The following is a 14,005-nucleotide window of genomic DNA, read 5'->3' on the forward strand; positions in this document are numbered from 1 at the left end:
AAAAGTTCTTGCAAAAATAAAAACTACTTACCTGTTTGGGGTAAATCTTTCTTATTTTTCGACACAGTCTCCTTTTAGACTTGTACACTTTGTCCAACGCTGTTCGGATTTGTTGATTCCTTCCGAATAATAGGAATTGTCCAAGTCTACAAAATAGCTATCAGTTGCTGCAAGCACCTCCTCGTTTGAATAAAATATTTGTCCCACCAGCTATTTCTTTAAATTAGGTAACAAATAGTAGTCCGATGGAGCCAAATCTGGTGAATAGGCGGGATGTGAAACGAGTTGGAATCCGATTTCCATTAATTTTGCGACCACAACTGCTAAGGTGTGAGCTGATGCATTGTCGTAATGGAAAAGGACTTTTCTGCGGTCTAATCGCCGGCATTTTTCTTGCAGCTCGGTTTTCAAACGGTCCAATAACGATGAATAATATGCACCTGTAATAGTTTTACCCTTTTCCAGATAGTCGATGAGGATTATCCCTTGCGAATCCCAAAAAGACAGTCGCCATAACCTTTCAGGCCGAAGGACTGGTGTTCGCCTTTTTTGGTGCAGATTCTCCCTTGGTAACCCATTGTTTAGATAGTTGTTCGGTCTCAGGAGTATAGTAATGTATCCATGTTTCATCTACAACGACGGAACGACGCTTAAAGTCCTGCGGATTCTTCCTGAATAGCTGCAAATCATCCTTGCAACACTTCAAACGATTCCGTTTTTGTTCAAGCGCGAGCAATCGCGGAACCCATCTTGCGGGTAGCTTTCTCATATCCAAATGTTTGTGCAAAATATTATGTACCCGTTCATTCGAGATGCCCATGATGATTTCTGGAGTCGTAACCTCCACAGGGCGTCCAGAACGTTCAGCATCACTTGTGCCCACATGGCCACTCGGAAAATTTTGAAGCCAATTGTAAACTGTTCTAATCGAAGGTGCAGAGTCACCTTAATGTTTATCAAGCTGAGACGTTTTGCCTTTCATAAAGTAATGTTTAATTACCACACGAAATTCTTCTTCGTCCATTTTTTGACAATCATTCGACTTCCTTGATTCACACGAATGCCAAACACAAAGAAATAGACCAATCTGTCTGAAATTTGGTGTGCGTTCTTTCCAAAGATGCTACTAACTAAAAATGACCTCGATACGCACCGGTGGTGCCATCTCTCGGACTTTGCACGAACTTTTCAAACGCTCTCGTAATGTAGTACGTCTGTCTAAGTCATTGACATTCAGTTCCTGAACAACTGTAAACCTGTATGGATATACGCCGGATTTCTTTGCAGCTCTGTGACGTTCTCCATAGCATTCCACATTCCTGAGTTAACCAGACCAGAAATCGTTGTTTCACGTCAGTCACGTTTTCTTCCGATAGTGGAGGCCGTCCGCCGCCATGAAGATCCAACATCGTTCCACTGTTTTCCATCGTGGTCATTAACTTTTGTATGCAGCATTCAGACGGTACATGCTCGTCAGCAAACCGCTCAACAAGCATTCGCTGACATATCTTAATTGAACCGGTAATCCAGTGTTTCACAAGAAACACGCACTCCTCGACAGAATAGCAATACATTGTCACTGAACACTGAACACTGAACTCCAGCCACAGCAACGAGCGGAAACACACTGTTGCGTCATACGATGTTGCAGAGTGCAGTGTTGCCACGTCAGACAGCACAAATTACGCGGTGTAATTTCAGCGGAATTGCTACACATCTTCGAGTGGCCTCTTTTAAGTAAGACCCCATGTATTTGATACGGTGCTTGAAGTCTGTGGTCTATCCTCTCTCTGCCTCTCTTTTTCGCATTCTACATTAGCCTCAGACCTCTTTTATTTTCCTAGAAAATGTTTTGACCGATCTACCTATTTGTATCTTCCACTGTACGAAGTCGGAGACAATCTGCTCTTTAACTTCCTTTAATTCATTTTTACACTCATCAGCCTAAGGTGCAATACCAACAGACAATGTATAAACAGCTTTCTCTATGCTTCTCTGAACACAAGTGGGAACGCGTTTCTCTGTTCGAGCCCACTTATCGACTTCATCTGAAAATTGTTCTCTGTGCTCATCAAACATGTTTGCAATTAGCTTTTCATAGCCTGATTAGATGCCACTCATGTTATCATTTAAATGACGAAACGTAGGTTCCACCTTTCCTTGACATGTGCTCATCTCCTGAACTTCTTGCGAAACCCTTTTCAAATCGTTTTGGAATATCTCCGGTTGTTGTGTACATAGTTTCGCGTAGTCAGCGCGTACACAACTTTCCCAGTAGAGCGCGCCCCCTAAGCACAAAAGCGCAGGCGCAGCGCTCGTCCGTCTCCGCACTACAAGATGGCGCTGACTTAGAGACAGATCAAATTCTGCTTCCGCCGATCCGCGTATTAATATGTAACGCAGCCAATGAGATTGCTGCTAACGTAGAACCATTCCTCCTCGCGGACTACACTCGCGCAGTGATACCTGAACGCAAGAGGTATTATAACGAGTGTACAGACCTCCGATGAGACAGTCTGCATTAGTCTGCACCATTCTGTAACAGTCTGCATTTGTCTGTGGCTGGCTCTGAGCACTATGGGACTTAACATCTATGGTCATCAGTCCCCTAGAACTTAGAACTACTTAAATCTAACTAACCTAAGAACAGCACACAACACCCAGCCATCACGAGGCAGGGAAAATCCATGACCCCGCCGGGAATCGAACCCGGGAACCCGGGTGTGGGAAGCGAGAACGCTACCGCACGACCACGAGATGCGGGCGCATTTGTCTGTACCAGTCTATAGTCAAGTTTCAGTCTGCACCTAAGAAAATTACCATATTCCTGTACATAGCCATGAAGATAAATGAATAGACACTTTATCAAGTATCACAGATATGTGAGAATAAGATTAACGTACCAAGACCAAAGGAACTTCAGATTGTCATTTGTAAACCACATCCAGAATCAAGTTACGTAATGTCTATGCTTTTTATTATTTTAATAAATGTGTGTGAAAATTAATCAAGTTCTGTTCATAGTTGGTCACCGTCAATCTGCTACTCTAAGCGTGCAAGTGGCATTTCTATCGTCTGACCTAACGGCAGAAGATAAACACGCCACGGTAAGACCACGAGACATATTGCTGACACTCGCCTACTTCGTTAGAGCGACAAGTCAAATAATCTGATGGTGTGTGTACCGAAGGTCTTACAGTACGCACACCACACCGGTGCTTGGCGCAGTTCCGCTATTTCGTTCGACATTTGCTCTTGCTTTGGAGCTAAGTCGGAAACCTGTCCAGTAATAGATTCTAAATGTTGTTTTGTGACAACGTTTTGTCCGCAGCTCGTGGTCGTGCGGTAGCGTTCTCGCTTCCCACGCCCGGGTTCCCGGGTTCGATTCCCGGCGGGGTCAGGGATTTTCTCTGCCTCGTGATGACTGGGTGTTGTGTGATGTCCTTAGGTTAGTTAGATTTAAGTAGTTCTAAGTTCTAGGGGACTGATGACCATAGCTGTTAAGTCCCATAGTGCTCAGAGCCATTTGAACCATTTGACAACGTTTTCAACCTGGGCTGCAACATCCCACACAGTCGTGGTCATTTCAGTGTGCTTAGACTCTATCTTGGGTGTGGTAGAAAACAGAAGTTTTAACTGATTTAAAATCACAGCTAGTAGATGTATAATGGCCTGAGACAAATTTGCTGCCACTGTTTGTACATAACTGTCAGTAATCGCTAGAATATTTTACTCCTATTCTCTTCGTATTTTGTTATATTGTGAACGAGTCTTAACCATAACCCAAAAATCAACAGTTTTTATTAATATTTTTTCTATTACTCATACTATCTTAATAACACACACAATGATTGATGAACTGTACATAAATAATGTTCCGATGCACTATATCACTATTACTACACTAACTACTAATAAAGGAATAAACTTCGTCTGGTACGAACTACAGCCGGACAACACTGACTGTGCTTGCCCGTTTGTAGATCTCAAATCACCTGACATTCACATGTGATGGACCAGCTGATCAACTCTCCCGCTGATACCCAGCTCCACCGCAAACCATACAACAATGTTATACCATTGATTAGACACAACACACATTACCTATTACACACAGTTGTTTATCCACACCAAACTGATATCTTTCCTCACTGGAAGTTCTTGTTACTTCGTCGCCACTAAACAAGATCGTAACTATGCTTTTTATTATTTATCGAAAATTATATGCTTGGAATCTGTAATTTAAATTTTTTGCAAAAAAAAAAAAAAAAAAAAAAAAAAAAAAAAAAAAAAAAAAAAAAAGAAAGAAAGGCTGATTTCGTTTAACTGAAAATTATAATGTTACTTAGCAGCGTACAAGTACGAGTTCAGTTAATGAGATAATTCTGATAATTACTGACATGGCCCGATGAAAAGAGCGTAAGTTATCTACACTCTTGAGTTTAACTAGCTCCTTTTTATAGTAAATGTACAGTACTTGAATGCCACAGTCACCACAGATTCGTAAAGCTGAAAGCAAAAAAATTGTGAAACTCGAAGATTCTCTCCTATTCAGCGCTGTCGTTGCTGTTAAACTACGTAGATGTCTGAAACTTAACCTCTTACTATTCAAGATTGACACTAGAGAAACCGGCGACCACGTAGGTAGGTGCAGTGTAGTGCCCTCCACAGAGTACTGAATGCTGGCTTCAGACTCAGAAAAAGCTTTACTATTGTTTATTTGAACCTTTTACTATCATCTAATAACATTTGCTTTCCTTTTTACTACACTAACCGAAGCCGTAGTGCTTAAATAAACCTCTGGCCCTGAATAATTAAGTAATTATTGAGAGGTAAAGGCAAAGAATATCTTCACGCGCCACAGAGTTTATACATTGCTCCTCGCACTTGGTAACATTCGGCTGACGTTTAGCTTCATTTCCATTGTTACAGTGTTCTAAGTGTTGGATCTTGCTACATAAATTAGATTTTTTTAAATATTTTATAACGCAGGAACAAATAAGTCTCAAACGCACAGCTCATCGTCAATTACACAAAGCAGTTGAGGTATTACACAATAAACCCGAGCAGCTTGCACGTGTATTTTCTGTCTCTCGTATAGTATTATTTGAGCAGCTTGCACGTGTATTTTCTGTCTCTCATATAGTATTATTTTATTTAGCCCCCTGTTCAATTTGCTTTGAGCTCATTACGGGATTCGTATATTTTTTCTGAATTTTTTTTTTAATTGCGTGGCTTTGTCCATCAGAAATGAAATGTTCCATTCTTAATATTATGGTCATTGTCTTTTGATATTTTGAGACTTCTTCTAGTACCTTGGATTTTAACTATTCTTGTAATCACTTTTGCTTTCGGACTTGATTGCCATTCTAGTGGATGATCTATGGTTATTTTGTAACAAATGTTTTGAATTTGTTGTAAACTGAAAATTCATACATGTTGTTCAGTAAAACGTTAAAGCTTATATTCAGGCACGGCCCATTTTAGCCCAACAACTTTGCTGTGCACCTCTAACTATCGCAAACAGCAGTATCTTACCTCTGAACGCTTTTTCCAAAAACTATCTTGAGCATCTACCACGGCAATCCACAAGTAACGGAAATATTTTAAACCTTGGAGCTACAAATAGACTTGGCCTTATAGACGGTGTTAGCACAGAGATAGGGATTAGTGATCACGATGTTATTACGCTGATTATGGTTACTAAAGTAAATAATTCAGTTAATAAGGGTAGAAGAATATTTTTGCTACAAGGAGCAGACAAAGATTTGTTAGCATCCCACTCAGACAAAGAACTGACATCGTTTAATTTCAGTATGATGGACGTAGAGAAATTATAGATAAAGTTTAAATGGATTGTTAGTCACTCTCTGGAGAAGTATGTGCTGAGTCAGTGGATTGAGAACGGAAAAGATCCACCATGGTTTAAAAACAAAATTCGGAGATTGCTGAGAAAGCGAAGACTGTTTCACTCTCGGTTCAAAAACCGCCCAAATGACGACAGTTAAAAGTTAATAGAGACTCATGCGTCTGTAAAAAGATCCATGCGCGAAGCATGTAATAACTACCACCGTCATACCTTAGCAAAGGATCAAGCCGAGAACCCGAGAAAATTCTGCTCCCAGTGAAATGTCCCCTTAGAAAAATTTATGGATTACTGTGCTGATAAACCTCTTATATTATTTGATTTTCAAACAGCTGAGCAAAACTGAACGTACTCAGGCATTTCTCTCTTTACTTATTCTGATCAACACTAAACTGACAAACAATGTTTTTAGCGCAACGCAATCTGACTTTCAAAAATCCCGACAAAAGAATGGCCCTGACTAACAATAACCTATACCTTTCATGAATCACTTACCTCACAAAAATCTTCGTTCCTCGAATTACTGCAATACAGCGAGCGCCAATACTGCCAGCTAAATAAATGATTCTAACTACTGAAAGCACTATCTACTGATAGGCATAGTTAGCAAAAGAAAGATTTTAATAGAGAACAAACAATGTTTTTACCTTAATAGTGTTCAAAAATCATTATATATCACTTCATGACATCCAGTCTTACAAATTTATTGTCTCGGATGGATACACGTCCAGATCATCAGCTCTCAAAACTCCGCCATCTCTCTCCCCACATCCACCACTGCTGGCGGCTCACCTCCAACCGCGCAACGCTAAGCGCTGTTAACAGCTAACAGCCCAACACTGCAATAGCGAATATTACAACAATGCCAACCAGCCACAGACTGCACACAGCACAGCCAGTGATTTTCATACAGAGCGCTACGTGGCGTTACCAATATAAAAACCTAAACAGCCTACTTACATCAGCTAAAATCGCTAAACCGGTGGAAAGCTTCTATCCAGTCACTCACTGTCCATTCTGGTGTGGCAACAGAAGGTAGCAAAAGGAAAGCTGAAGTTTTATATATCACGTTTAAAAAATCGTTCACACAGGAGGATTCTACAATCATACCGTCGTTTGAGCACTGCACTGACTACGGTACAGAGGACGCAGTAAAGGCATCCCTGGCGCATAGAAGCAACTGAAAGAGTTAAAAACAAATAAGTCGCCAGGTCCGGGTGGAACCCCAATTCGGCCGCTTACGTAGCTTGCATTTATCGCGAATCTTTCTCCCAGCGCAAAGTCCCATGCGGCTAGAAAAAAGCGCATGCAACAAAGATAAAAGAACTGAACCGTAAAATTACAGACCAGTATCCTTACAATCAGTTTACTGCAGAATTCTTGACATATTCTTAGTTCGAATATAATAAAGTGCCCTGAGGAGGAAAAGCGCCTGTCCAAAAATCAGTATGGTTTTAGAAATCATCGTTCGAGTGAAACATACCTTTTCCTTTTCTCTCATGGTATTCTTTAAACTATGGGTGAAGATCAACAGGTAGACTCCATATTCCTAGATTTCCATAAAGCGTTTGACAGGTTGCCCCACCTCAGGCTGGTAACGAAGGTACGAGCATACAGAAAAGGTCCCCAAATATGTGAGTGGCTCGAGGACTTCTTCATTAATGGGGCCCATTACGTTGTCCTCGACAAGGGTATCGTCAGGAGTGGCCCAAGGAATTGTGACAGGGTCGCTGTTATCTCCTATATACATTAATGGCTTTGCACTGAGGGTGAGCCGTAATCTGCGAATGTTTGCTGATAATGTTGTTGTGTACGGGAAGCTATCAAAGTTGAGTGGCTATGAGAGGATGCAAGATGACTTAGACGACCTTTGTAGTTGGTGTGATGAATGGCAGCTAGCTCTAAATGTAGAAAAATGCAAGTTAATTGGGATGAATAGGAAGAACAAGCTCACAATGTTCGAGTACAGCAGTAGCAGTGTTCTGGTTTAAGCAGTCGCTTCGTTTAAGTATCTTGGCGAAATGTTAAAAAGCGATATGAAATGGGACGAGACTGTGAAGACTGTAGCAGAAATGGCGAATGGTCGTCTTCGGATTATTGGGAGAATTTTAGGAAAGTGTAGTTCAAGGAGACCGCATATAAGACGCTAGTGCAACCTGTTCTTGACTACTTGGGATGCGCAACAGGTCGGATGAAGGGAAGACATCGAAGACGTTAAGAGGCGGGCGGCTAAATTTTTAGATTGCCACGCTGTTGGACACAAGTGCACGGATCGACCACCAGCTGGTGGTGGGCTCAGCGCAGGAAGCATCTAAGTGCGGCTGCGACCCAGCGAATCCAAGCAGTGTTTGCAGCTTTGTAGCGCAAGGATGCAAGTCTGCAGTATCAGTGTGTGTTCAGGCACGGCCGGCGGGGTGGCATCTCAGTGCCAGTGGGCAGCAGTGGACCTCCGCAAGGAATCCTGATGTCGGAGGGTGTCAGCCCACAGCAGGCCAGCAGCTGGAAGGCGACAGTTCAGCTCCCGGCATCACGACTGGATGGAGCCGTAGACTTCGACTTGTGGAGAGAGCACCTAGCATTGGATAAGCCACATCAGGACGACGACTGGGACGGGGTACTTCTCGGCGTGGGCTGCGGTCGGCGGCTGATGTCTAATGGCCACAGCGGGTGGTATTAATGGCCTCTCAACGTGTGCTTATTGTGACAGAATGTCACTTTTGATCACACACATCCAGGAAGTGGCTCAGGAAGTGGATTTCTGTGGCTTCTTTGAACGACCTGGTGTGTTAGATCTTCTCCCAAGTGAGAATTCGTGTCAGCCAGTCTTATTAGGTAGTCGAACTGACACATGCGTTCCCCGCTCTCCATCTGTCCCAACCTGAAATACTGCTTGTGTTTGGTGATGCTGGTTTTGATAGATCGGTGAGTCGCTCCACCGTGGACTTTTCCGTATGTACGCGGTGTGTGGTGTATTCCCATCATTGTCATTAGGCCCCTTTGTCCCTTGTCGATCAGAGGCACTCTGATCTTCTTCATCGGTTTGTAAACAGTCCTAAAGCCGTTTTTGCTCAATGTACTAGCGATTCGGGCCGTCATAGTGGAGATATATGGCCGGAAGGTCGTACCCGACATTTCTTCTTCCGGCTTGGCACTTCCCGGAGTATTAACATTTCGTGAAACTTCTTGTGCAGCTGGTGGAGTACCCACTGCTGCTCATAACTGTTCCAGGTGTTTCATCTCGTCTCCGCGATGTTGCGGCTCACGTATTCGTTCTGCACTCGTTAGCAGCGAATAAATCATTCCTGTTATCTAGATTGGTTACTGATTTTAACTTGTTTGTACAAGTATCGCTTGTAATGTAAATAATTTATATATTCTGTGTGAGTTGTGCGTGTGTCTGTGCGTGCGTGTGTTGTAAATCTGAATGAATGAGGCCGGCCGGAGTGGCCGTGCGGTTCTAGGCGCTTCAGTTTGGAACCGCGTGACCGCTACGGTCGCAGGTTCGAATCCTGCCTCGGGAATGGATGTGTGTGATGTCCTTAGGTTAGTTAGGTTTAAGTAGTTCTGAGCTCTAGGGGACTGATGACCTCAGATGTTAAGCCCCATGGTGCTCAGAGCCATTTTGAATGAATGATTGTATGTAGTGTCATTGTACCGTGTTGTATGAAATTGTCTATTAAACGCCGGCCAGTGTGGCCACGCGGTTAAAGGCGCTTCAGTCTGGAACCGCGCGACCGCTACGCTCGCAGGTTCGAATCCTGCCTCGGGCATGGATGTGTGTGATGTCCTTAGGTTAGTTAGGTTTAAGTAGTTCTAAGTTCTAGGGGACTGATGACCTCAGATGTTAAGTCCCATAGCGCTCAGAGCCATTTGAACCATTTGAACCATTTGTCTTTTAAACAGATAAACGGTTAATTATTTTTATCGTACATGTTCTTACACTCTTTTAAGTGTAAAAATGGTAACACGGACTTATTACAGCCAATATTTCGGTATGCTTAATAACTGATTATATTACGTTACATTATCGTACAGACACGTTATTGAACACCGAAACAAAAACAACATATGAAAATGATCTCTTTTGGTCTCAGAGGTTAAAACTTCAGGGTTCGTTTGCATTTATATTTATTAGTAGCATAGTGGTTTGTTAATTTTAATTGCATGAAGTATATTTAGTTATAGCTTCCTCTGTAATGGTGCCTGCGTGAAAAATGACGTACTCGGTATTTGTGACCGAAAATAAAAATAATGATAGATACACTTTAATATTTTCATAAATGAATAATTTAAATTAGTTATCTCGATAATATCTGGGGTATATCAGCCGTAATTACCAAAAATAGTTTTACCGACCGTAATGGCGGAGAGCAATAGGATAAGGTAGTAATTAAGAAAATATTAATAACTGCAGGAAAGGACACAATTCTTCTACAAATAAAAGATGGTTTCAATAGTAACAAATTATGTTTCGTATGCTGAAAACTATTTATGTAAATTAACAATTGTTACACTTACTATAAACCTCTTAACATGGAACATGAGAAGAATGCGTCTTGCTAGGTCAGCGGTGCGGCTCTAAAAGGTACAATGTCTTCTCCTTTATCACACAAATGAAAATCAGCAGAGTATATATTGTCATCTTTAATCATTGTCTACACAGATAATAAATCTTGCTTATTGTCTTTGTTCCTTACACCCGATGCACTTCACATGGCAAAAGTCAGTGATTTTCACATATTACAGAAAAAAATGATAAGTCATTTTTTAAAGTATATTCATAGGAAAAATACTCCAGGAGACGAAACACGGTCCGTGTGTGTAGGTTTCCGATACACGCTGTGTCCCAAATTTCGATCATTTTTCATGACCAGTACACCTAACAAGGGTAGCTGTTGGTCCCTATCTATCTCCATAGATCTTTTTTCTTTTTTACTTGAATATGCTCGCAGTGCGTGCACCACAGCACCTCGAACAAGAGATGCAACACCCGAAACGCGTTCAGAACAGCAATGGTACTCCACCTATTGCCTAAGAAGTTTCACGAAATCTAATACACGGCGAAGGGACAAGGCGGAAGAAGAAATATCTGGTACGGCCTCTCCGCCATACATCCCGTGGGCGACAGACAGAATCGGCTGTACATTGCGGAAATATGGCGTAAAGACTATTTAGAAATCGACTAAGAAGATCAACACGTGTCTCAGGTCGACAAAGGACAAAAAGGGCCTGACCACAATGTCGGGATTACATTACATACCGCGCCCCTATGGAGATGTTGGAATGACTGAATGATTCATCAATACTACGATTGCAGGTTGGGCAGGTAGAGAAATCGGGCGAGACGGAGAGCGTGCCGTGAGAGACCGACCACGTAATTAAATTGCCCGACAGGCTGGTTCTCGCCGTGGAGAAGTGCTACCACGCCTACTTGTTCGAGGAAGCCATAAACATGACAATAGATTAGAAGAGAAAGAAGGAAGCCCCCAAGTTAAATGGTTCATGGACTTCCTTGGTGCAGCGAAAGACCGTTGCAGTTAGCAAGGAGATAATCACAGCTGTAATGACCACTGGAAACCTCTCATAGGTCGACGCTACAGAAATATAATATGAACTCCAGCAACGCGCGCAACCTCAGCCCGCCACTGGCAGTGAAGAGTGAAGCTTCGAAAATGGTAACCCCTCATACTGGCAAAACGCCAGAAAAATTGTTTAACAAACGTCAGCCGAGGAACCCCAGACAGGCAACATTTCAGTTAATTAAGAGTTTAAAATGGGAAACGGATAAATAATCCGTATTACGTACTTCTAAACTCTGGAAATACTATACCTTAAGACATTGGAATTTTTAAGCCGCCTATCTCTGACAACAGTGGGATCGCAAACAGAAATGTGTTTGAGCGTTTCAGGGCTTGCGTTGTATTCTCCTACAAAATGAATTTATCATCAAGTTACAATCCCCAGAAATTAACACTGGTGATATCTCCTATACACGTACACTAATATTTCGTAAATACTCGTGAATATTCTGGGAGGAAACCAAGAGTAATTTGTACTGCCTACAGAGTGTGTCATAATTTATGGCGTAAACGCACGCAGTTGAAAGTACACAATAATAGAAGCAAAAAAATCTCTGCAGACGTGGACTTTGAAACGCATACCTTAAGAGGTATGAGCATTTCTTCAATTTCGGTACTATGAAACAAATCTGTTCTACGGCAGGCTCTTCGTTTTCTAAATTTTTGGAGGAGGCAGTATGGACGAAAACAATAAAGTCCAATAAACATGGGCTTTGAAGTGCATACCTTAACGCCTCTGAGGACTTTTCTATTTACACAACTATGAAACACATCTCGTCTATTGAACAAGTGCCCATTGCTGTTAACGAATCCACGCTAGAGCCCATGTTTACTAGAAATTTTTTTTTCTTGTTTTGGTCCAGATTGAAGTACAGAAGGCAAAATGCTTATAATAGAACAGATTTTTTCACAGTACCGGATATAAAGAAGTGCTCATTGCTCCTAAGGTACACGTGTTAGAGCCCATGTATACTGATGTGAGACTTTTTGCTTCTAGTATCGTGTTCTTTCAACTATATGCGTTTACACCTTTAATTATGATATATTCTGTGCCCGCATCTCGTGGTCGTGCAGTAGCGTTCTCGCTTCCCACGCCCGGGTTCCCGGGTTCGATTCCCGGCGGGGTCAGGGATTTTCTCTGCCTCGTGATGGCTGGGTGTTGTGTGCTGTCCTTAGGTTAGTTAGGTTTAAGTAGTTCTAAGTTCTAGGGGACTTATGACCACAGCAGTTGAGTCCCATAGTGCTCCGAGCCATTTGATATATTCTGTGCAGAGATTATTTTGGAAAAACTAATAGCAATGCACATCCCAGTACATTGCGCAAACATTGTCATTTCCGACGTCGTAATAACGTTGCACCAAACAACTCATTTGCTAAAATCACTGCAATCTTATATCACAATGACCACAAGAGAATTTCAGGACTGCTGTGCGATGAGACGAAACCCATGTCTGAAAGAGTGAGGTATTTTGCTAGCTGGTAAGTAGCAGAGCGACTTAACGAGGATTTGGTGCACAGCGCGTCTGCAGCAGGCTGCGCCGTGTCGGCTCTAAGCCGGCCTGTTTGTTGCAGTGCGGCCACATCCATCCCGAAGACGGCGCCCGTGTACGGGGCTGACCGGATTATGCATTCCACGGGCGGAGCGGGAAGTCGGACTGCGGCGAATTGCGGCCGTGAGCTGGGCCCGGCGCATGAATTCCCAACGAGGTGCGGTGCGTTTGTAATTCCGGGCTGCGTGGGGCGCGAGGCTGACCAGAGCCAGGCGCCGGGGGTGGCGGGAGGCGGGGGTCTGCGCGATGGGAAGTGTCCGGGTAAGACGGGAGGCGGGGGGCCGTGCGATGGGAGCTGTTTGGGCGAGGCGGGAGGCTGGGGGTGGCGCCCAGGGAGCCGGTGGCCGGCAAGACATGGAACTCTGATGAAGACAACAGAGCTTCGTCCCAGTGCAGTACAGAACACTGTGTTGAGCCTCCAGAGGTTTACAGAAACCAGAGAAACTTCAGGAATCCGGCAATAACTCAAGAATACACAAAAAAGTGATATTGGACCAGTACACTTCAGACAGACGTAACATATGGAGTTGTAGCAGCGTTGTCGACACACAATCATGAGAAGCACTGTTGTGTTATAAGTCTGCAGGCTTTCGTTGCCATTGTAACTGATGGGACACAACACTGTCCAGCCATCCAGAGATAGCAGTGGAAGGCTGCGAAAGGAGCTGTGCTGAAGTTTGGAAAGGAATGTCATGCGATGTAATGACTCAAAAGATTTTAGCGTCAATGTTGTTGTTCTTGTTGTAGTAATACTACTACTAGCACTAATGCTACACCACTGGCCATAAAATTGCTACATCACGAAGATGACGTGCTACAGACGCGAAATTTAACCGATAGGAAGAAGCTGCTGTGATATGACACCTACAACGCGCTGACATGAGGAAAGTTTCCAACCGATTTCTCATACACAAACAGCAGTTGACAGTCATTGCCTGGTGAAACGTTGCTGTGATGCCTCATGTAAGGAGGAGAAATGCGTACCATCACGTTTCCGACTTTGATAAAGG

At 43.0% G+C, this 14,005-nt stretch overlaps 1 protein-coding gene across 1 annotated transcript in view; it reads left to right on the forward strand.

The window, feature by feature from the left end:
* The first annotated feature begins 12,892 nt into the window (after positions 1 to 12,892).
* The window catches only part of LOC126458820 (esterase FE4-like), a 223,891-nt gene continuing 222,778 nt past the window's right edge, over positions 12,893 to 14,005 (forward strand). The window contains exons 1-2 of the mRNA XM_050095822.1: positions 12,893 to 12,924; positions 13,018 to 13,256. Coding sequence (XP_049951779.1) covers positions 12,893 to 12,924; positions 13,018 to 13,256 — 271 coding nt within the window. The remainder of the gene's footprint in view (positions 12,925 to 13,017; positions 13,257 to 14,005) is intronic.

The sequence above is a fragment of the Schistocerca serialis genome, chromosome 1 (genome assembly GCF_023864345.2).
Source record: "Schistocerca serialis cubense isolate TAMUIC-IGC-003099 chromosome 1, iqSchSeri2.2, whole genome shotgun sequence".
NCBI classification, from domain to species: Eukaryota; Metazoa; Arthropoda; class Insecta; order Orthoptera; family Acrididae; genus Schistocerca; species Schistocerca serialis.